Here is a 24189-nt window from a genome sequence, read left to right as displayed (position 1 = left end):
TTTTTAGATGCATATATTTTCAACTACTAAGTTAAATATGACAATTGAAGACTTTGGAAATTTTTATTAATCTTTACGTTTATAATAGAACCCAAAGAGTCAATATAATAACCAATCTTATGTGCTGGCTTCTGCAAACTAATTACTCTAGCCGTGTTTTACCTTTAATAACAACAATAATTCTGGAGAAGTTAATTGGATAATAGAGCTTTTCCTCAATTCAAGTAGAAATGTATGAGAAACTAAATACAATTTGAAGTCCTGCGACTCAGCCCTCCTGCTGCTAGCCTGGCCTGGTGGCCTGGAAGGCTGGTGACCCTGTGAGTCTTGGGGGACCTCCACACTGCAGATGTGCTCCGAGGTGCTCAGCGGCTCCTCAGAAACCGTGTGTCACACCCTAACAGCTCTCTGGAGAATCTAAGTCATTTGAAAAACAAAACACACAAACAAAAACCAAAACCACCCTGGTTTTTCCTGCAGGGCAGCCCATCCCTGGAGAGAAGACTCCTGTGCCTTGCCTTCCTCAAACAAGGCGCCCTGCTGAGCACCTCGGGCAACTCTCCAGGCCTGGTGCACACCAGAGCTCCGTGAGGTTTTATTTTATCTATTTTTTGGTATCAGGGATGCTCTACCACTAAGCTACATTCCCAGCCCTTTTTATTTTTTATTTCATACTGAGACAGGGTCTCTCCAAGTTGCCGAGGCTGGCTTGAACCTGTGATCCTCCTGCCTCAGCCTCCCAAGCTGCTGGGATGACAGGCGTGCGCCAAGGCGCCCAGCTAAGAGCTCGGCCTTGTTAGGGTCGTGTGGCCGCAGGCTGGCCTCTTGCTCCTCCAACCACCTTTCTGAACCAGAGCTTCCGCAGAATGCCGAGGTACGCGTCTGCATGCACTCAGGGTTGGCTATACTACATGGTACTTGACTCGATTTTCAACCCCTTGGACTTAAATTCGATGCGGAGAATCTGTGACAAACATCTTCCAAATTCCTCCAGGATCATCTGCTCCGCCAGGCACTCGGAGCAGTGCTCCTTCTCCGCCTCCTCGCCCTGAGCCAGTAGGCAGGCACAGGTGGCCTCCACCACCTCCCAGGAGATGCAGGAAGAGAGCCGCCTGCAGGAGGAGGGCAGGGGCTGTCTGAGCTCTTTCCTGCTCTGCAGAATGTGGCTCGCCATGCCAGCCTGAAGTCCATGCTGCCTCTGGCCAACGCACAGGGCGAGTTGGGAGGAGCAACTCCGGCAGGCCAATCTGCCTCACTCCCACACCCGCTCCTGACAGAGTCCGTATTTTTTCAGAATTTGGTCCACCACCCAACCCAGGGGCTCTTGAGCTTCGCTGTGGGACATGAGGGCTGGGCAGGGCTTGGGGACACGGGACTCTCAGAACAAGGACCCCAGGCAGCCGGATCAGTGTAAGGAAGGTGGCTCCACCGATGCCCAGCACGGTGCCTGCCCTCCTCCCCATAGGCTACCAGGAGCTACAGGATGCATGTGGCTCTGAGGACATGCCACGCCACGCCCACTGTGGCCTCACCCTCCACACCCTGTGAGACTTGGAGTCACTTTCCTCTGAAAGCCTCCATGCTGGGCTTTGGAAACAGCCAGCTGCTCGGGAGGGGGCTGCTGGATCAGAGCAGCTCTGCACCTCGCCTCTACTGTCCCCACCTCTGCTGTCCCCACCTCTGCTGTCCCCACCTCTGCTGTCCCCACCTCTGCTGTCCAGGCGCATGGCCAGGGGAGATGGTGGCCCTGCTGGTGGCCCTGGCCAGGCCTTTTGCCTTGTGCAGAACAGGGCACCTCCAAGGAGGACAAGCAGGACAAGCAGTTTTGGCAGCAGGGCCTCCAAGGAAACCTAGTGGGCCTCTAGTGTGGGCGCCTCCCTTCCTCCCGCCCCAGGCCTGCCCTGCGGACAGACACCTGCTCACCTCCCTAGGTTTCTGCTGTCCTCCCAACTAACCTCACCACCCTGTGGGTTCGGGGTACCCACCTGTCTTTTCTGAACCTCGGTAGTCCTGAAAATTTAGTTGGTGACAAATGATGGCTGCCTTCAAGATCCGCCATCTCCACGTAGCTTGGCAGGTTCGTCAGCGTCTTCCGCTCTGGGCTCTCCTCGTAGTTTTTGCAACCGATGCATTTGCAAATAGAAGAGCACATAATCTTGGCCTGGAACATAAAATGCTTCAATAAAATTAGGTTGTCCTATAAGTTATCAAAAACTGACGAATTCTGTTTGGACTTTAAATAATTCTTTGCTTATATTTGATCATGTACAATCCACAATTTTCATACCAAAAACCCAGCAGATGCCAAGAGAAGTGAGCGCTGTGGTGCTGTGCCCGGCGACACCGAGGTGCAGCCGCCGTGGGGGCTCACCCTCCTTTCTGCACTGCAGCCCGGCAGGGCTCCATCTGACTTTTCCAGGGCCTTCACTAAGTTAGCCAGACTGGCCTCACACTCGCAATCCTCCTGCCTCAGCCTCCTGAGACTACACACTGGGACTATAGGTGTGACCTCGAGCCCAGCTCTCCACCTGACTCTTGCTTTGCACAAAGCCTGGTCTGGCTGGTCGGTGACACCCCAGCTCCACAGCCTCCCCTTCACACGGAAGGCATGAGGCAGGCCCTGCTCCTGTGCAGAGGTGAGTGAGGGGTGAGAAAGCCACCGGGGCAGGTCTGAGGTCAGGGGAGACCCGTCCTGCTTGCTGCTGGGTGCACCCCGAGTCTGGTCCTTCCTGGTGGTGTGAGGCTCAGGAGGGTGTCCTCCAGGTCCACCTCCCTGCCCATGCAGCCTTAGGCCGAGCTGGCCCCATGGCTTTTAGCCTCCTCTGCTGCAGCCCTGACCTCCCTCTGCTCCTGCTGCTCAGAGCTGCAGCAGGCACCTGTGCCGCCTCCCCCACCTCTGGGCACGGTGTGCAGGACGTTGGGGCATCAAGGCTGCACTAGGCAGACACTGAAGGACGGTGCCTTCCCTGCCTCTTTGCTGCATGGCCTGTGGGCAGCTCTCTGGCATGGCCTCAGCCTATGGAGAGTGGTCTGGGTCAATGGAGGGAAGGTGGTGGGCAGTGAGGGCACTTGGCTGGGAGGAGTCCCCGGATGGCGCCACTCCATGTCTGCAGCGTCTGACAGGTTCTCAGAATCCTAGCTGGGGACTGCCAGGTCTGCCCACTTGGATCTTTCAGCGTTTTCCAGAATTAGGAGTGTTCTTGAGCGTGGGCCTGGGCCTCACTCTGTCGGCCGGCCGTCCAGTCCTGGTCTCTGAGGGAACCAAGAGCCAGGGAGAGCCAGCTCTGACGGCGCGCCTAACCAGTGGAAGCCGGGGACCCCCGAGGCCCCACAGGAGCACCCTGGCCCCCGCTGTGCTCAGGGGGAGGCACAGCCTCCCGAGGACCCACCAAGTGCCAGTCCCTGGGTGCTCCAGCGCGTGGAGCAGCTGGCACAGAGGACAAAGCCCAAGGCGGGCGTGGGGCGGACACAGCCCAGGGGCACCCGGGTGAATGCAGAGCGAGGCCCCCAGAGGGCCCAGGAAGGAAATTACGGGAGTTTTTTCAGATGAGCCTCGTGTTCCTCACCGGGGACAGGGACCCCGGCCGCGCACCTCGTAGCACTCGCAGTAGTTCTTCAGGCAGCCCGACCGCTTGCAGTTGCAGCCCTTGGTGTGCCGCGGCTTCACATCCCCCAGCTTTCCTTTCCCGATTTTTGGTTGGAACGCTTCAGGATTTCTGTCCAGACAAGCCTACGACAGAAACAACAGAAGCGGAGACGCCGTCAGGAGAGCCTCCGCTGGGCGCCCGCACTGACCCCGCTGCAGCAGCCGGCTGGGGTCTGGCTGGGCGCATCTCCCTCTGTGAGGGCTTCAGGCTCCCGCTGCCCTGAGATACTCATGCAAGTCTTGGGTGGACATTTACACACATTTCCCTGAAGGAAACGGCTAGGCCAGGCCATGCCATACAGATGGTCAGCTCCACCAGATACTGCCCAGCAATTTCCCAAGTGGCTGCACCAATCCACATTCCTATCAGCAATGCCTGAGAAATCCAAGGTTCAAAGTGAATTCTTTACATTTTAATTGTAGATGGTGTCCTTTATCTCTAAATTACACGTGGCCACCCTGAGGCTGACAAGTGTCTTTGTTATCTTCTGTCCATCAGACCTGGCTGATCGCAATCAGGAAGGTATTTCTAGGTGGTTTATTCATAGCTCAAAGAGGGGAGCTAAGTTATTTTGAGGAGTGCCATTTTGTTCCACTGGCTCATGGTGGTCTCCAGGCCACAGCGGCTGGACCTCAATTTCCCCAGGAAGTGGCTCCTAGAGCTGGTGTCCTTCCTGTCCCCCTGATTACCTGAGTCTGTAGATGGGGATAAACACCAGGCCACCGTCTGCAGCGGGGGTTTGGGCCCCAGGAGGTCACATGTGCCCTTCAGAGGGCATTAAACTTACAAACGGGCGCGGGCCCAGGGTGCTCCTCAGCCCTGTCCCTGGAGGACCCTCCACTCCCCTGCACCTGCACTGTTTCTATGCAAGCTTGCCTGCCCCACAGCATGAGCCAGTGTCAGAGCCCCAAACCAGGACCAGGGCACAGGTACCCGCCTGCAGAGGAGACCCACACTGGGTTTCCCAATCCTGAGATTAGGAATCTCTGCAGATCATTTTGGGAATGTCTCAAACACGTTTTTTAAGATGCCTTACCTTAATGGCTTTAAAGCGTTCAATTTCATGTCGCAAATTGTTGCAACAGTTGTTACAATTGCAATTGTTACAAAAGTCCCCGCTGGCGAAGCAGTCGCAGTACCTGTGAAGAAAACTGCAGTGTGAGTCCGGCAGTGTGAGTCCGTGCACAGGTGCACCCTGGTGAGAAGCAGTGCATGGGTGCAGGCTGTGGCCAGGCTCTGACCTGGGGGATGCCAACGCCTTTTTACAGAAACTAGATTGGCTGGGGTGATGCTCTGCCAGGTCTAACACAGGAGAAACGAGTTAAAGCCATTAGTATCACAGCGCAGGATTTTGCAAGGCAAGAGGGCTCCAGGAAGGTGCATGTTGTCAATCATTTCTGGCCCCCAATTCCCTCTGTCGCCTTCCCAGGAGCACAGGGAGTTGGGGAGGAGAAACACCAACTAACACAGAGCCGTCTGGCCACCAGTCCTCCGGGTCCATCTGCAGGCTGCAGGCGGGGGTGAGAGTCCACAGGAGGAGCCTGAGCTGGGCTCCGTCCCCTTCATTCCACATCCATAACCAGGAACTGCAGACGGGAAGCGCAGCGGGAGGAGGGGCGGGTGGCTGCCTGTGGTGGCACATCTTCAGGTTCTGTGCTGGGGCTGGAGAGTGGATCCAACCAGCATGGAGACCAGGACCCTGCAGCCCTGCGCACAGCTGCACCCTCGAGAGGAGTGGGCCAGCTCGTCAGCCACTCTCGGCTTCAGCGAGACCAGCGAAGGGGGGCAGGACTCCTCCAGAAGCACTTCAGCTCAGGTTTCCCATCAGCTCTGCCCCCAGCTCCTCAGCTACCTGATCTGGGCCATTGTCTGTGGGCCTCGAGCTGTGGAATGGAGACCAAGGAGCCTTGCCTCAGGGCTGCGGCAGATCAGCATGGACTGCACAGGCGCCCAGCAGTGGGTGGACCAGCTGTCACAGCATCCCTGCGGCGGGATTCCCAGGCACCGTGCTTTTATGTGTATTATTTTCATATTGTTAAACTATTTTTAAATGCATGTGAACCCAGCAGGAGAGTTAAGGAGAACCCTTGAGGCCAAGAAGACAAGGACTGTGACTCTAGTGAGCTCTGTAGTGCCTTGGGCTGTCCTGGGGCACCTGCATTCTCGGCTGGCCACGGCCTGGGCATGCAGGAGAGAGAAGACAAAGGCTGGGATACAAAAGGCCCAACTTAGGCCAGAGGATCCCATGGAAACCGAGTCCTGGGAGGGTGGCCTCCCCCCGGGGGGGGGGGGGTGACTTAGAAACAAACTTGCTGCACAAAAGGCCCATGGGAATGGTCCCTCCTGGGGACAAGGGACACAGAGCCTCTCTGCGGCCAAGAGCACAGGTAGGTGTTTCAGGAAGACAGAGAGAAGGGAGGGAGGTGGAAAGCAGAGGCAGCAGGAAACAGCTGAGCAGCAGCCTCAGGAGCCCTGGAGGGGACGGGGGAGGTGATTGGGCTCAGTGGAGCGTGGGCTGAACTGCCCTGAGCCCCCAGAGCCCTCCTGTCCCCACCCCCTTGCTCTTGGGGGTAAAGCCAGGAGGCGGGGTGCTGTGGGGCACCGAGGAAGAAACCGACATTGGGCCGCTTCCTTTTCCCTCCCAGGCGTCCAGCCCTGGAGGACTCTGCCCAGCCCCAGGGGAAACGCCCAGGCAGGCTGACACTGAGGCTCCCAAGAAGTCATCCCAAGCAACACTGTGAGCCCCGCCAGGCCCCAGGGCTCTCACCATGAGCAGAGGGACCCAGACATCACATACTGTGAGGACAGACAGGCCACGGAAGCAGAGACAGGAGACTGGGAGGGAGGGGCATCCATGGCCTTGAATTCATTAAACAAGCAAATGATCTTAAGCGGAATGGTGTATTTTTAAAATCTAGAAAGTAAAGAGCAGTCATGGAGACGCACAGCTCCACGGAAGGTGTGGAAACCAGGACTGAAGAAGGAGGAAACAGCAGTAAGGGAAAGGAGGCGGGGACAGGCCAGAAGCCCAAGGCTCATCAGACAGGATTCCAGAAACCCAGAGCGGGGAGCGGGAAGGGGGGCTAGCGGGCAGGAGTGGAGAGGAAGGGAGCCTGCCAGGCCTAGGCTCTGCACAACAGACGCAGACGGGTGCAGTGCCGAGAGGTTCCCTGCACCCAGAACATAGAGGCCTGTGCAGCTCCAGACAGAGTGAGGCTGGCGGCCTCGCAGGAGGCTCAGACAGAGGAGGCAGGCCCAGCAGGCGTGGCCAGGCCTCCAAGAGGCTGGGGAAAGGCCCCAACTGACCACCTGCTCCCTGCCCAGCCATCTTCTAAGCATGGAGACAGACTGGGACGGTGTCAGATGCCGGAGGCCTGAGGAATGGCCACCCACACCCAACAAGGCCGGGACCCAGGAGGGAGACACGGGACCCAGGAGGGAGACACAGGACCCAGGAGCCAGGAAGCCGAACATGGGGAGGGACCTCCTGGTGTGGCAAAAGACGTTGGGGGGTGTACCTGTGCCCTGGACCTGGTTTGGGGCTCTGACACTGGCTCATGCTGTGGGGCAGGCAAGCTTGCATAGACACAGTGCAGGTGCAGGGGAGTGGAGGGTCCTCCAGGGAGAGGGCTGTTCCCCCACTTGCTCTTGATCCTATGACCTCGAGCACCCCTCTGCTACATGGACTCCCACATGGGGCACCAGCTACCTCCAGGGAGCTGCAGCTGGAGGAGGCGGCTGTGGCCAAGGGCGAGGAGACTCCGTGCTGAGCTCGCAGAGACCATGTGCTGCGAAGCGCCAGCTCCATGGAGGAGGCAGAGAAGTGCAGGAAGGACATGGGCCAAGTCCCAGCGGGACCCAGGGCCTCGCCACATGGAATACTCCCTCCTGCTCACAGGTGCACCCTGGCCTGGCGCAGCCTGTGTTTGGGAGGTTTGTGTGGGAGTGCAGAGAGGAAGGAGGGGAGGAAGGAGGGGAGGAAGGAGGGGAGGAAGGAGGGGAGGAAGGAGGGGAGGAAGGAGGGGAGGAAGGAGGGGAGGAAGGAGGCGGGTCCACATCCTCCTGGGCCAGAGGACAGAGCCCGCCCAGCTGCAGAGCCAGCAGCAGCAGGTCCAGCTGTTACTTAGACTTATGGGGCAAATATTAAAAGATTCAGATAAAAGAGTTGAAAGTTCTTGGAAAGCAGAAAATAAGGAGAAATGATCAGAGAACAACTGGATTTTGTCACCAGCCTTGTACATATCTGGGTTCTTCACGCCTGTGTGCTGTTCGGATCGCAATAACTAGATCAAGAGTGAGAACAAATATACTAAAAGGAAAAGTCAGATCCAGATGCAGCATGAAGGGCAGAGACTAAACGAGGTGAGGGGTATGGACAGGTGGACAGCGCCTGGGGAGGAGGAAGGGGGAGATGGGGCAAGCACAGCCTGAGCTTCCAGAATGCAAAGCCACTGGCCTCAGCCTCATGGCACCTAACAAGCCCCAACGAGGACAAACAGAAGGACCCCAGGGAAGAGGTGGTGCCTGCAGGGATGCCACCTCCCGAGGCACAGCGGGGCCACAGCGATGTCATCAACGCATCTCCACAGCTGGCCTCTGGACTCCATGCGTATGCAAGCCATGTCACTCCTGCCTGCCACACAACTCGCAACTTCATGCTGGGGATGTCTAAGCTTTTGTCACCAACCTGCCAGTCTCCCTTGGCTCCAGATGCACAGAGGTGGCCGTCCCTATCTGTTCCCCCACTCGCTCTTGATCCTATGACCTCGAGCACTCCTCTGCTACATGGACTCCCACATGGGGCACCAGCTACCTCCTGGCTGGGAACCTGAGCACGTAAGACCAAATCCTCCTGCGACCTCCCTGCTGGCCTCCCTGCTGGCCTCCCTGCTGGACCTGCCCCCAGCCCTGAGCAGCCTCCTCACTCGGCCTCTGCCGACGCATCTCCTTAGGGAGCCTCCCTGGCTGCACTGCCCAGCCATCCCTGAGGTGCTCCTGCTCACAAAGGCCTCCCCAGCTAGACACTGACTGCTGGGCGGCAGGCCCGCAGCTGTCTCCCCCCTGTTCCTGAATCACAGGCTCTCCAAAGTGCTTGGGCAGTGACAGTGAAAGAGCAAGCACAGCCGCCTGCCTGCTGGGACCAGGCCCTGCCCATCTGTGCTCTGGGGCAGCCCCCCACACACCGCTCTCCCTCTCCTTCCCTCCACTTTGCCATTGGGCAGAAGCTTCAGGCAAAAAAGGGCAAAGAAAAAACAGAAATTGAAAACACAAAAGGAAGTGGAGCCAGGCGCTGCTGTGGCAGTGCAAAAGGTGCCTGTGGGAAAGACAGCATGCAGTTCCTCAAGAGGTGACACAGGCACCTCGTGGCCCTGCAACCCTCTTGGGCATGCACAGAGGAATAGCAGGTGGGGCTCAGATACATGCCACCTACACTCAGGGCAGCAGCACTTGTGGCAGTCAAAGGAAGGAGCAACCCCGTGTCCACCCACAGCAGGTGACAAATGCAGCCTACACATGCAGTGGAATATTACTCAGCCTAGAAAATGAATGAGGTTCTGAAACACGCTTCACCATGGGTGACACCTTAGGAACACTAGCTAAATAAGCCAGTCACAGCGGCAAAGACTTCATGGTTCCACTTACATGAGCTCCTTCGGACAGGCCAGTGTAGAGACGGAATGCAGAGCAGTTCCCAGGGCTGGGAGCAGAGTTTAACAGGCACAGGGCTCCTGCTTGGATGCTAAAAGACCCTGCAGTCGGTGGTGGAGAGCTCCACAGCACCTCGCCTGTCCTCATAGTCCCAATCGCACACTTTAAAGTGTTGGAATGCTGAATTTGATGCAGTGCAAATCTTCCCACAATTTTTAAAAGCCAGGTGCAGACTAGAATGAATGGAATTGCTGCCATTTGAGTGAAAAAGGAAATTAAATATGTAAATATCACGACTTCAGGAAATGAAGATGGCACAGGTGAGCCTGCATGTATTAACCACCAGACAAGGAATGCCCATGGATCCAAGAAGTGTTAAACATGGGGACCACTAGACCTGCCTTTTGTTCACATGTTTATGGTGCTGGGAGTCGAACCCAGGACCTTGAGCATGTTAGGCCATCTTAGCACTTAACTATATTCCAAACCCATATTTGCTTTCTTAAAAATCCAGCGGTAGCCAGGTGGGGTGGTGCAGGCCTGTAATCCCAGCGGCTCAGGAGGCTGAGGCAGGATCACAGGCTCAAAGCCAGCCTCAGCAACTTTGCAAGGCTGTAAGCAACCTAGTGAGACCCCGTCTCAAAATTTTAAAAAAGGGCTGGGATGTGACTCGTGGTGGTTAAGTGCCCCTGGGTTCAATCCCTGGTATGAAAAAAAATATCCATCTGTATTTACCTTGCAGAAGGCACACCTAAGCAAAAGGACTACCACACAGCAAGTGTGGAAACGAAAGAATACATAAAGTGTGCCCTACTGACACCAGCCACAGAAGGCACGGTGCAGCCCTCCACAGAAGAAGGTGCTGAGGCCGGTGGCTTGGGACATGGAGTCATGGACAGTCATGGAAGGACTGCGATCACGACGTCCATGTCCTCTGCTGCAGAGGTCCGACACCCCCCCCAAAGTGGGATCACAAGGAGAAATAGGCAGATTCACTCTGAGAGGTCACTAGATACTTTTATAAGAAATAGATAAATCACACAAAATTGCATAATTATTTCATGGGACTCTGCTAAATAAATAGATTAAATTTTTAAAAGCTCCCCCAACCAATGGCAAGGATCTGTATCCCAGAGCATTGGCTGTGGGGGGGAGGGCTCATTTATTTAAATCTGAACTTATAATATGCTCAGCCTGAAAAAAAAATTTAGCCCCAAATTTTAAGCCGTCCAAGTTGGAAGAGCCACTGAGCTCCAGGCAGAAGCACACACATTTTCTCTGAAGGAGTGTATCCTCAGGCCAAGCCACAGACACCACAGCAGAGTCCTAACCATGAACTGCACATCCAAAGTCCCACAGCTCTGGAGGTAGGAAGCCTGAGGGTGAACTCAAGACAGGAACCCAGCCCAGGGGCTTTGAAAACCAGAAGCACAAGCTGTAGAGCATGAATGACTCCATCTTTTAAATACAAAAGAAGGAACTGAAAGGGTGAATAAGCAACAGGAGATACAAAAGGCATCACCAGCCTCCTCCCTCCCTCCCACCAAGTGCTGGTGGCAAAGAGCAGCCTGGCTAACAGAGGGATACAGCCCTTGAAGAAGTGGCACCAGGAACTGGCCCCACCTTCCATAGCAGCCAGCTGAGGGCAACAGAAACTAGGCACTAGGAAGGATTCCGCCCAATCCCACCAGTACCTCAGCAAAAATGGAGCTGGAATGGAGGGGATTAGGGCAGAGTCTGGACTTGCTTAAAGTGGACATGTGAGCCAGTTAAAATTGCCGTGAAGAATAATCTACTCCCATGGTATAAAACCAACTCCTACTTTTGGAGTGCTCGGGAAAGAGGAAGAGACCCCTAACACCAGGGCAGAGGGCCGAATCTCGTACTGAAATGATTGTCCAGAGGTCTAGAAGTTAACACGTCACTTCCTATCTCAAGAAATCCTGTTATAAAAGTGGGGTTTACATTTGATGCCTTAATAAGCTAATTATGAAGAAAATAAATGTTTAAAAAATATAAAAATTGAGAAGAGCCCCAATTGCAACCCCCTAGGGCTGTTGACCTGCCCAGTCCCCAAACCCCACCAGCAGCTCAGGAGCGTGGCTGCCGCCCTGGACACTCTGGACGCCCAGACCACTGCCTCTTGCTCTGCCGGCCCTCCTCAGCACAGCGGCAGCCAGAGCAGCCCGGCCCACTCGACCCAGATACCGGCACTGCTGTGCACAAAAATCAGTCAGTGTGTGAACAGTTTGGGAAACGTCCGGATTTCACCCACGCGTGCCCTCACTTCATGTCCCTCAGTGCAGCTCTCAGGGTTCTCAGCAGCTCTGCAAAGGAAACACCAGGGGCCTGTGGTCAGGCTGCAGCACGGGCCAGGACCCGCTCCCCTCCACGGTGGGACCAGGCTGGCAGGCACACCAGACACACCAAACCCGCAGGGAGAGGGCACCCCGCTCAGGGATCTGCCAGGCACGGCCAGGCCACTTCCTCTCCAGCCTCCTGTCTCCTGCAGCCCCAGTGTGGCTTCACAGTCTGCCCTACCACCCCTGGAGGAGCCTCCTGGGAGTCAGTACCCCTGGGGGAGATTTTTCTGAAAAAGATTTCAATATAGAGAAAACCAATTCATCAGACTTTTAGGAAATAGGAAGTGGACATGTCATAGTTAATGCTCAACCAAGATGACTGACATGTCCAGCCCCTGCCAGAGGGGCCAGCGCTGTGAACCAAAGTCCAAGAAACCACACCCTCAAAGGGTGGGCAGGGCCCTTCTGAGGTCAGCACCAAAAGATCCACACCAGGCTGCTGCCTGGAGCCCAGGCGGGCGTGGAGGATCAAGTGCAGCAGGGCACGGCCGGCCACGCCGCTCGCCTGCACTGTGCTCGCTCGCTGCCTTCTAACACCCTTATTCCATATTTAATAAGGAAGGATTTGTGATTACTTACAATTTCAGACACTGGGATTTGGTACAGTTACATGGCTTTTTAGACTTTGTGTCCCATGAACTAAGAGTTACTCTACAAAGATTAAAAAAGAAAATGTTTTCAGATGGTTACTCTGTGGAAAGAGAATTAGCTAAGCAGCTGGTGCTCTGAACAAACACTGAGACTCTCAACCAGACATTGCTAGGCATTATCTATTGGTGTCTGATCATGCAATGGGAACGGCAGGTATATCTACAGGGTGACACTGCTCCCTAGCTCGCCAGACCCACTGGCGCTTGCCCAGGGATCCGGTGGGGTCAGGGAGCAGGTGCCTGCTTCTCTCCACACTGGCCAAGGACACCTCCTAAGCCCTCTCCCTGACCTGTGTGAACCTCTATTCTGCGTGCCCTCCCCCCAAGCAGTCTTCCCCTGGCCTGGCACTAATAGGACGCATGATGAGGAACCGTGAGTAAGCCGCGGCTGAGCTTCACGCCAGGGCGGGCACTGTGGCATTCACAAGATCTCCGGGGACCTCCCTGACCACAGGAGGGAATCAGCCTGGAAATCCCCGATCCCTGAGGGGGGACGCTCCCCTCTGGTGCATCTCTACTACTGCCGGGCTGGGGGCAGGCACTGCTCCCACGGGCACTCCCTGTGGGGACTGGGGATACCAGACATGCCGAGGTCCCAAAGGCCATGGTGAAGAGGAAGGTCCTGCTGACGTGGGTGTGTGCCCTGTGCACTGGGCAGTGTGCCTCTTAAGGTCATGTGGAGGGTCTGTCCCTGCAGGCACGACACCTCCTGGCCAAGGCCGCCACAGGAGCTAGAGCAGCATCAGCGGAGCAGGGCCCTGGGCTCTGTGGTGACGACCTGGCAAAGCCCTGTGCCCTGCCTCTGCACTCTGGGCCTTACCCTCCACCCCCTGGAGAGCTGCCTTTGCCTCCAGCTCTCATCTAGTCTGTCTCACCACGCACCAGCCAGGGTCCCCCTGGAGCGCCCTCCCACGGTTAGACCGTGTCACTGAACGCTGTACTGTTTGGTATTCAGCTAGTGTGGTCCCTTGGTGATCCTCGTGGTGCTGGAAGTGGCAGGGCTAGCTATTCTGCCCCCTGGCCAGTCCACCTGTGGGGCAGACCTTGGGCCCTGTGTGACCTGCCCTGAACTGGGTGCGGCGAGCGGGGGGGGGGGGGGGGGGGGGGGAGGGGGGGGGGCTGGCACTTCCTGTTCAGAGGAACCAAGCTATTTAGGTGGAGACATCCCAGAATGAGAAGAGTCCTACAGTGTCAGGAGGAGGCCACCATGTGGTCAGCATGGTGAGGAGTGATTTATCCCTTCACTTGCTGAGGAATCCACCAAATAACTGGGACAGGAGACACACGCAACTGCACATTTAGAGAATGCAGGATGGCATCTCATCTGCTGTCGTTTCACACTGATTATAAATGACCCAAAAATTCAGGCAGGTGGTTAACACAGATGCAAGAAGTTAAACCGGCTCTGTTAAGGAAGGAGTGGGACTTGGCATCAGCTTTTAAGGCTGTGATCTTCTTTACTGTTGGTCAAAAGGATGCCTCCCTAAAGCCACAGGGGACCAGAGGGACCGGCCAGCTGTCATGGAAACCAGATGGCTCTGACAATATTTGACCACCTTCTTAGTGCCAACCTAAAAATTAGAGAGTCAGAAGGAGATCTGGGCAGCTCTGCCTCAAAACAATTATAAATGGACTATACTGCAAGGAGATTACCCTCCGCTTTAAGAAAGAGTTCCCAGAGATGCAGGCTCCCGGATGTTCTTTATGATGATGCTCAGTATGTTCCCCAAACCCACAGCATGAGCACGCGTCGGGACCCACCTTCATCGCCTGACTGGCAATTGGGTCACTAATGCTGGGACAGGAGATGGATTTAATTAATATGCTAATAAACCGTTAGTGAGTTAGCAGTCACTTCCCAATTCTAAGGAGAAGCAGGTGGCCCAAGCCAACCTGCTTCCACATCATCTCCAAGTTAGAGTGGCTAGAGCCAGGGGGGATGACGGTGTCTTTTCTGAAATCTGCAGACCCAGCGTGCCCTGGTCGTCTTGTGGAAGTTGGAAGAGGCATCCAGAGAAGCGTCGAGAGGGAGAGCGAGAGGGTCGCGGCTGGGGACTCACACGGAATGAAGCGCCAGCTGCAGCCCTCCGACTGCCGCAAATGAACCTTGGCAGAGATCCCAGCACACCATGAGCTGGCACATGCTGAGACAAAGCCATCAGCTGATTCAGGGGAATGACAGCAAGTCAGGTAATTATTTGCAGGAAAACAAACACAAAGCTCATGTTTCTGACACATCCTTTAAACAGGGAAAGCTTCTGTGGCCCGCGCGATTACCTCGAAGGGAAGAGAAGTGTGTGGCTGGTTGAGAAAACCTAATATGGAGGAGGAGAGGAGGATGAGGATGAGGATGAGGAGGACGAGGAGGAGGAGAAACAGAGAGAGCTGTCCCCCGTGGGGACGCACGGGCTGCCCGGCAGCCAGCCTCACATGGCCCGCAGTTGTGAGCATGCGCAGCTTACAAGCATCAGATTTCCTGGATGTTCCAGAGGCACCAAAGTGCACAGTGGTGCAACAGCTCATCGGACGTCCCCAGGTCTCAACAAGCTACAGTGAGCCCCCTGCGGCCTGTGACCTCCAGACCGGCCTGGGCAAGCCAGGTGCAATGCTGGCGTGGAACCAGGAAGCTGCTTGGGTCATCTTTGCTTCCTCAAAAACCATTAACAGCCACCGAGACAGGACAGCTGCCATAACACCCAGCACATCCTTATGGGTCCCCAGCACCCAGAGAGGGAAGCGTGGAGACAGGCTCCCCAGTCTCCCCTTCCCTCAGTGAAAGTCCTCACCGGCTCCACACAGCAGTGCAGCCAGCTCCAGAGGCAGCTGCTGAAGCTGAAGCATCAGGTCCCTGGGCTGCCGTCCACAGCACACATGTGGACCAAGTCCACTGTCTCCAGAGTCCCTCCAAATGGTCCACTCAACAGCCTGGTGCTCTAGCCCCAAACAACTGGCCTCAGGCTTTCCAAGGCCAGGACTGCTCGCTGCCTGAGGGAGGGGCTGGTGGGAGCCCAGAAGGCACTAGAGGCCCGGGCTGCCTTTCACAGTGTCTGACACGCTGTCTCAGGCCCACATGAACGGCTGCCCTGACTGTGGTCAATGGCTCTTGGAGGCAGGAGCAGAATGACCTCCACATCAACACCCAGAGAGCAGCAACGGTGGCTCAGAGCACAGGCTTAGCCCACAGTTAGTATGTGATTGTGAACTTGACCACGTGTTCCAACCAGTTTTCTTAGTTCAACTGGTTACAATTACAAACACAGCTTTAAAATGGTGAGACAAGGTCCTGGCTAAGTGCAGACCACGTCCACCTGGAGATCCTGAAGGCAGGACCACAGAGTGGCACCCACTTCCCACCAGGTGGCCGGCAGAGCCACTGCCCATGTCAAGAGGCTGCCTCGGCATTACTTGCATTGATGACAGCAAAAAAGAAGCAGATCAACATGACCAGAATCTATGTGAAAAACAGACTTGGCCAGAAATGGCCACAAGCCCTGAAATAGCCACACAGGACAGCGGACAGCACAATGGAGAGAGGGCGGTTGCCAATCCGCCTTTCCAGCAACTCCAAAGCACAGATGTGCATCAAGCTCGCCAGCAGTGCTGCCCGATGCAGCTGACTTCCAGGGGCCATGAAGGGTGCAGGCAAAACTAGTCCTATGGCACAGAAGGACGTCCCAGATGCACACGAAGCCTCTTAGACTCTGACATTAAAGGAAGTACCAACTTATTGCTTTAATCCTTACCCAGCCAAAGCGATTTTTGGTGGTCCTGGAAGAGCTGATCCTGTGGGGAAAGCAGGCCCGGGAACTGCCGAGGGGCGGGCCCCGCTGTCCAGCTGCACAAAGTCAAAGGCAAAAGTTCTTGGAATCAGCAGCACCCACCAGCTCCACGCACACCTGGGTCTCTGCCCACTCCTCCCAGCCCCTGCCACACCTTGTTTCCAGACAAATCCAGTAATAGGCTGAAGCCATCTTGCAGGCCTGCCCGGACACAGGCCCCGTGCTCACGAAAGCCCCAACCCGGGGATGCAGAGAGGAAGAAGGCAGGGAGGGAAGGGGCCGCAGGGGACAGCATACAGCTATCAGTTGGCTGCCAGGGATATTTCTTTTTTATGAAGTATCAGTTGTGAAGTAAAGTCCATTACATAATCCATTAACTGAGAGTGTTCTTATTATTTTTATGTTTTAATATATACATAAGAGATTTTGATATTTGACATCTCATTGGCAACCACTAATTTTTGTCTGTTTAAAAAAATATTTAAAGGCCAAGTGCAGTAGCCGCACTTGTAACACTAACTCAGGAGGGAGGCTAATGCAGGAGGATGGCAAGTTCAAGGCCAACCTTAGCAACTTAGCAAAGTTCTCAGCAACTTAGCCAAAACCCTGTCTCAAAACTGAAAAGGGCTGGGGATGTGGCTCAGTGATCAAGTACCCTGTGTTCAGTCCCCAGCACCAAAACGCAAAAATTTTATAGTCGGTTCTAACAACCTCAGAAGCAGCACAGCAGGCTCTGGGTTGTGTTCTTCCTCCCATCCCTCACCAGGCGAGGGGCGACAGCAAACCAACCCTGACCCCCTGCCCTCTCATCAGAAACTTGAAGAAATGAAAAGTTCTAGATGAAATTAGGGTTCTAGATGATTTGAACATCATTGTTTACATCCCCTCCCTGTCCCTCCATCTTCCAAAAATGAGCTTCCTTCAAGAAGTGCAGCAATGGAAGAGCACACGTCTTATTCACCCTTTGCCTTTTCTCTTCTGCCCCCTTCAGCTGTGTGACATCGAAGCCTGTCAGAGCCACAAGATGCAGGGAGACCACCCTCCTACTGGGCTGTGTGCACCCTCCCCATGGTCTCAATCCCAGGTGGGGTGGGACCTATGGCGTCCTTCCCATCCTGCACCACGCTCTGAGCAGTGAGAGCTGAAGGAACGGACAACTGGAGTCTGGCAAGGAAGAGAGGGATTCTAGGACACAGCAAAAGTCCTGCTGAAATAATTGTCCCTGAGACAAGAGGTCAGGGGGAGCCACGGTGGGGACAGTAATAAACATGGCCAGGGAAATACAGGAAGGAGGGGAAGCTGTGGTGACGGGCGTCTGTGGCACGAGATCTTGGGGCCTTCCTGACTGCAGGGAGCTGTGGCTGCGGTGGTGGTGGGGGCTCCCTCAGTGCTCACCAGCCAGGCAGGCACTTCCTGTGTCCGGCACTGCCCAGAACCCTGTTTCCCCTGGCCTCGACACGTTCGCCTCGCTGCCTCAGGTCGTGCACCCGCTGCTGGCCATCCCAGCCTTCTCCCTTCTGCCCAGCGTCTCCACTGGGTGCCTGAGATATCCCAGACTCCCGGACACATGGGCTCCTTGGCTCACCCTGAAACACCTGGGGTCAACTTTGTCTCGGCCAATGGAAACTCCACACATGCTTCCATTGGTTCAGGCTGAAAATTGGCAAATGGGGTACAGTGCTGGCCTTGAGGTGGCAGGACAGGGGCTCAGGGATTCCGGAGATGGCAAGGAGCTGGGTCCAAGCTTCCTCCTCCCTCCCGGACCCTGACTATAGTAAAGGGATCAATGCCTACTAAAGGTTTCACTGTTGCTTTCTTGGGCACTGGGGAGTGAACCCAGGGGCACTTAACCACTAAGCCACATCCCCAGCCCTTTTTATTTTTTGTTCTGAGACAGGGTCTCACAAATTTGCTGAGGCATTGTTCAACTGTTCGGCCTGATGGGCAAGTGCTGCACCACTGAACCACATTCCTAGCCCTTGCTGTTGATTTTTAACTGTGTGATAAATTATAGTTCCTGAGTAACTTCAACCACAACAACTGAAATTTCAAGAGACATTAATGTACTTTTGTATTAAAACAACGACTCACTTGTTGTGCAATGAGATTTAATTTTGCTGGTACTGGCAAAAATCTTCCTACTAAAGTAGTCATTGGCTTTGGGACATCTGTAAGGAAGACAGTTAAAGTTAACAATGCACACAATTGTTCCTCTTCCGCTTGTGCGCGGGAGGAAGGGCAAAATGTAATATGGCTTGATCATGCATGAAGTTATTGAAACTTAGTTTTTAATTCCATGAAAATTTTCAGGTCAATCTTTGTTGTGATTATTTTGTTTTCACCTATTATACCCTTTTGTTTATTTTTCCATCATAAAGTTGCAGGAGCAGAGCCTCAAGGGTGGTCCACTGTGCTAAGGAAATGGTGCTACAGCCCAGGTTCCCAAACTTTGTGCCAAGGTGTCTGGGTGTGGCAGCAAGTTGGCCAGGGCACTAGGGGGATGATACGTTTTAAAGAAAGCCCAGTGACCTGTGTCCAGCACCACATCAACTATGCTCATTGTGTGTGTCTTCTTCTCTTCAAATGAAATAAATAAATACTTATTAAGCTATTTGGACCAAATTCTTCATACTGGAACTGAAAGGTATTTCTTTGGCCTAAAGGTGCTAAAAAAGACCTTCCTGATAGTGAGGGTGCAGCAGAGCTCTGTGTCCTGAGCCTGGGTGGAGAAGCCGGTGTCCTCCCTGCCACAGCCCTGCAGGCTGAGCACACTTCCTCTCCTAGGCCTCCCCTCCTTGGTGGTGACTCAGGGAGGGAGAGCAGCTTGCCAAGCCGCCTGCTCGGCCCCTCCCTGCCCCTTTCACTCTCATTCCAGCTTAAACAGACAGAGGATAGGATTTTCACTCATCACTTTGTACCTGACTGTAGATAATTATTCTGGTCTTGATGCTGGGGAACCAAGTGAAGGGCCTTGAGCTCTCTTGTGCCAGAATGCTCTATGCACAGCATCTGTGCCCCCCCTTTCAACTGACATATCACCTAAAATGAAAAAGAGCCATCAGGTTCCATTGCTCCAGGAATCTAAACCTAAAAGAACTACATCAGAAAAGAGCTTTAATCCAGGGTTGAAGTTTTAGGGGAAGATGGGAAGCTACACATCTGTTCTGTTTCTCCCTATTCAATAGCTGCTCCTTAAAAAGCCCCCCAGAGACTTCTCTGCGGTGCTTAGCCAGTGCTAACAGAGAGTCCGCCCTGTCTCCTCCACTTTCTGACAGAGACTTGTTTAAGGAAAGAGGCCTCACACAGAGCCCCGCTTCCCTGTCCTTAACTGCACATCCCACATTAATACAGAGTGCTCGTGGAACCTGTTCCACTGGACTTGGCTATCCCCACCATGTCCTCTCTGTTCTTGGTGGCCATGCCCAGGCACATCTGTACATGGTTCTATAAGCAGTTATTTCCTGCCGCTTGCACATATTATTTAACAAGTAGTTGATTTTTAAAAAGTTCCTCTTATTTACCACAAGGACAGTTTTGAATTTTCTAAGAACTAGAAAATCTTAAAAAGCTACATGGATCTTCCTGGGCCTGCTGAGCACTGCCAGATCCCCATTTGGATTCTGACACTGATGAATCCTCAGCGAGCCAGGTCAGCCCATTAATCTCAGGATCGACAGTGCTCCATGAGCACCCACTGTGGTCCAGGCCAGTGGCACAGACACATGAGCACCCACTGTGGTCCAGGCCAGTGGCACAGACACATGAGCGCCCACTGTGGTCCAGGCCAGTGGCACAGACACAGGCACAGCTTCCTGTTACAGGAGAAGGGGGCCCAGCCCCTCTAGGATGCCAAACCACAGGGCACCCAGCTCAGTGCATGACCCCTGGCTCTGCGTGGGCTGACATGACTTCTGGTCACTCTCCTCAACAAACACAGCAAGGTCCCAATCCTTCTTTATCTTGCTAAGATGGAGTAGAAATGAGGATCCTAGAGGTTAGGAGGTGAAAGGTGAATGCTCCTGTGGACATTATCCCTTGGCAGATGAGACAACCAAAAGCGCTGATTCAACAGACAAGTGGAGTCAGAGACAGCGGGCGGCGTTTACCAGGAGCCGGTCATACGCGCCTGTGTTGGCATATTTACCATCGGGCTGGAGTCTTTCTTGCGAGAGCAGCCAGGGGCATCCTCTGCTTCTTGGGATGACAGGAAGGTGCAACAGGACTCCTGAGCAAGAGGACTCTGGAAGGCTGCTTCCTCAGGGTTGTCACTTGCGACACTGCCACCCCCTTCCTTGATCTCAACCTAGAAAAGCAATGGTTATCTCAGAGAAGACATCGTGCACTGTACTGAAGACCTACTAGATCTGAGCTCTGCGTTTAAGTCACGCGTGAAATGGCGTCCTTACCACAGTGGCTCCTTCCTCCCTGGGGCTTCTAAAACCATTCACCCCCTACCCCCATGGGCAACAAGAAGGGGAGTCGGTCATGTGCCAGCCTCACCTGGGACTGAGGACCCAGAGGAACAAAACCGTCTGTCTGTGCTGTGCAGGTGGCGATGGGAAATGAGGTGGTGCTTCTGCTATTTCCAGAGTTCAGTCTAAATAACCAAAGGGCCCCCCTGGGTCTGGCGCCTCTCAACAGCCCCTACTCCACTGGAGTTGGGAGCCCTGTGGACCGAGTGTCACCTGAAGTGCTGACCCTCATCAGGTGTCCTTTCAGCATGCACCTTAGGTCCTATTAAACCGTCTAGTCAAATTGTTTTGCTTTTTCCTCAAGAAGCCCAAAGTACTTGTGATGTTTTAGTATTAGTATAATGTAATTTATCACTAGTAATGTATTTAAAGTAATATCTTAAATTTAAAAGTAGCCCCTTCCTGCTGTAGTAGTAAGACAATAAGAAGAAACAGTGAGCACTGGAAACCAGCCCCAGCTTTGGATTCCATTCTATTCCCTGTGCCCCGCCTTTTTCTTTTTTGGCCCTGGGGATTGAACCCGGGGTGCTCTATCACTGAGCTGTGTCTCCAGCCTCTTTATTTTTTGAGACAGGGTCTCACTAATTTGCTGAGGCTGGCCTCAAACTTGCAATCTCCTGCCTTAGCCTCTTGAACAGCTGGGATTATAGGCCAGAGACACCAAGCTGGTCACCAGCTCTGTTTCAAGCCATCCTTGTCAACTCAATTACCAGAAACAGGGAGAAATAAAGTGGCATCACTTAAAAATCAAATGAATTTTTAAAAAGTGTAAATGTCTCAATGGTTAAAAAAATTACCATCACAATTGTTTCAAAATTGGGAAGATTTTAAGTTTGTGAAGAGAACAAGGAGGGTGGGGAGACAGGGCACATTTTGCATGGCTCTCACCTACCTCTCCACCCTGCCTGCCCAGGCTGCTTATCAGAGCACAGGTGACCTCCTCAAATACCAGGGGGCAGGGGCAGATCCTAAAGTCCTCAAACAGGTGGTGATTCTAGGGTAATATTTAAAAACCTCACATGAAATCACCAACAGGAAACTGTCTCAAAATGCTGAGTGCTGACTCAAGCTTGGTCTAACCTAGTAAAAGCAGAGGTCCCAACAACAAGTACCACATACTGGCAAATACTTAGCCCAGTAGACTAGCATCTAGTGTAAATCTTAACAGATACAGGAAAGTTTAGCTACATTTCAAGTTATAGCCTTAGTTAGACTCTCAAGTTTTATAGACATACAGAAAAATGTTAAAATTTCCTTCTGCTTGCTGTGTTGGGGAACCTGCCATGCATATTTAGATTTACCTCCCCCAAACCAACCAACATTTATGTAGTAAATAGTTAATCTCCTCAGCCCTGTGCAACTAATATCTTAAAATACTACAGCAAAATTATTCATACTACAGCAAAATTCCACTTTCACAGAATCTAAATGAAGGTCAATATGTGGGAATGAATCTCCAGAAAAAAGAAAATAGTAATTCACTCTGCATATTTACTGGAAAACAATTCCATTCAGTTTAAATGATAAATATATCCCTGTTCTTTTTCATTTTATTAATGAATCAGGAAATTGTCCATAAAAAATTAAAAAATGAAAGTTTCTCCTTTGTCAATCTGTCAAACTTGGATAACGTTAAAAGATTGTGTCACCATCTTTGACATCAGCTAATTCTCTGCCCTGCCCTGACTCCACTTGGAGAGGGAGGGAGCCAGCCCATCTGGGAGCAGCAGGCAGAGGTGCTGAGACCCCCAGCTCTGCTTGGTGGCAAAATGGGTTTCTGACGTTCGGAGCCAACTGCAAACAGTGCTGAGGGAGGCCTTGGCCCTGGGGCTGGGGCTCGGGGTTCCTCTGAGGACAAACTGAGCACTGTAGGAGCCCCAGCCTCTGCCCCACATCTTCTGGGACACTAAGGAGCAGTGAGTAGGACAAAAGAGAACCCGAAAAGCAGAAATTGAAGCTCCGCTGTGTGGCTTATGACAGGCTCAGTCATCTCAGCAGAAAAGCCCACTCTAGAGCTAACTGTGTGAACATGAGAGGTATCCAGTATTCCAAGCCGGGTCCTTTCTGGGGACCAAGGTGAATTTGAAATCTGACTCATTTAGTTTCAGCAAGAAGAAAGCAGAAAACAGTGGCTCTTCTTTGCTAAAGAGACCCATGCGTTGAGAATCAGCAAGATTTAGACTCTGATCTCTATCACATATTTTAAGAACCATTCCTCCTTCTCAGAGGGAACCTTGATTCTAAGCTCAGCAAATGGATACCAACTTGATTCCTTGGTGTGACTGACAAGTCTGATGTATTCAAAGAAAAGACCGTAAGGTGGGACTGGGGTGGGGCGCGGTGAGTGCTGGCCCAGCCCGCGCGATCCCCAGAACCGCAGGATAAAACCCAACGGACACAAGATGCAGACACGTGAGCGCCCGTTACTCTACCCTAAGTCAGGCTCCCTCCCTAAAGAAGCCGGTAACAGCAGCGGCCAAGTTCAGCCTTCTCTGCTCTTCCCTCTCCGGAGACGTCTGCACCTCCGGGCCGCTCTGACCCAGGGCACAGTCACCTGCAGGAAGAAGGGCAGACGCGCCCTGTCGGGATGCTACCGGCCAGGGGGACTCTTGCTGTGGACCCGCGCCCCGGGGTGCGTTTGGACTCGGGTGACCCGCGGGGCCCGCCCCCAGGCGGCTCTTACTGGAATCACCCGCACTCCGGCGCCCAGCGGCACCAGCGCCGGGCCGCGGGGCGCGGGCAGCAGCGAGGACAGGACGTGCACGCTGTAGGCGGGCGGCGCGGCCTCCTCCGGGGCGCGCAGCTCGGGGAGCCCGGGGAAGTCCCCCAGCAGCGCCGCCTGCACCTCGCCCGGGCAGTCGGCGCCGGGCGGCGGGCTGAGCGCGCGCAGCAGCGGCTCGGCGGGGTCGGCGGCGCCCAGGTAGGCGTCGCCCAGCACGGGCAGCTCGTCCGGCTCGGGCTTCACCACGACGCCGGGGCTCAGGGCCAGGCCCTCCGGGACGAAGGGCCGCTCCGGGCAGAAAAGGTCGGTCACCATCTCATCGTCGGGGCCCGACATCGCGCCCAGCAGAGGGGCCTCTTCCATGGCCACAGAGGGACGCGGGGTCGGGCATCGCCCGTGCCCTGCTCCAGCCTCGCACCTGCCACGAGCGGCCAGGTGAGGCGCGCCGGCCACGCCCTCTGGGGGCGCCGCAGCCCGACCAGGACCGGGGCTCGGGCCCGAGGGGCGACTGGTCGGGCCGCCGGGGACACACCTGGGCCGCCCGGCTGCGGCGGAGCGACGCGGTGGCCGGTGCGAGCCTCGCGTTGCCTCGCGCCGCGGCCGTTGGCGGTTGGGGAAGGGGCGGGGCGTGGGCTGATACCTGGTGGGCGGGGCCAGCGGGTGGGCGGAGCCGTGTAGGGGCGGGGCCACCGCCCTGCGTTCGCGGGTAGGAGGCTGGAAGAGCGCTCTAGGGATCCACCGCTCCTGGCCCTGGTGGGGAAAGGGACTCCCAAGGAGTCTGGAGCAACTTGTAGTCCTCCTAGGAGGTGGGACTCCCTAGCTGGACGTCTGACCTCAGCTGTCGTAACCCCACCTCAAGCAGCAGGGCGGAGGGACAGGGGCTTGCCCGTGTGCTGGCACTTCGTGT

General features: G+C 54.5%; 1 protein-coding gene across 1 annotated transcript; it reads right to left on the bottom strand.

The window, feature by feature from the left end:
• Positions 1-49: 49 nt before the first annotated feature.
• On the bottom strand, positions 50-23923 carry Tesmin (testis expressed metallothionein like protein). Its single transcript, XM_005333321.5, has 9 exons — positions 23244-23923; positions 20233-20391; positions 19007-19127; positions 18180-18256; positions 16053-16144; positions 4684-4786; positions 3593-3730; positions 1986-2161; positions 50-1112 (listed from the first exon to the last, which is right to left on the bottom strand). The coding sequence occupies exons 1-9, from the start codon at positions 23643-23645 to the stop codon at positions 908-910; spliced, it is 1473 nt and encodes a 490-aa protein (XP_005333378.2). The 5' UTR covers positions 23646-23923; the 3' UTR covers positions 50-907.
• Positions 23924-24189: the final 266 nt, after the last annotated feature.

Source organism: Ictidomys tridecemlineatus, chromosome 4 (assembly GCF_052094955.1).
Source record: "Ictidomys tridecemlineatus isolate mIctTri1 chromosome 4, mIctTri1.hap1, whole genome shotgun sequence".
Lineage (NCBI taxonomy): Eukaryota > Metazoa > Chordata > Mammalia > Rodentia > Sciuridae > Ictidomys > Ictidomys tridecemlineatus.
Note: the sequence above shows the minus strand (reverse complement) of the source record. Positions and strands in the feature narration are given on the sequence as shown.

Bases quoted from the DNA above. Each gene is read 5' to 3' on its own strand.
- Tesmin (XM_005333321.5), bottom strand. From the start codon at position 23,645: ATGGAAGAGGCCCCTCTGCTGGGCGCGATGTCGGGCCCCGACGATGAG. The intron at 16,145-18,179 runs GTGAGTCGTTGT...GACTTTGTGCAG, and splicing joins TAAATCTCATTGCACAACAA to CTGGACAGCGGGGCCCGCCC. The intron at 4,787-16,052 runs GTAAGGATTAAA...TTTTCTTCACAG, and splicing joins CCAAAAATCGCTTTGGCTGG to GTACTGCGACTGCTTCGCCA.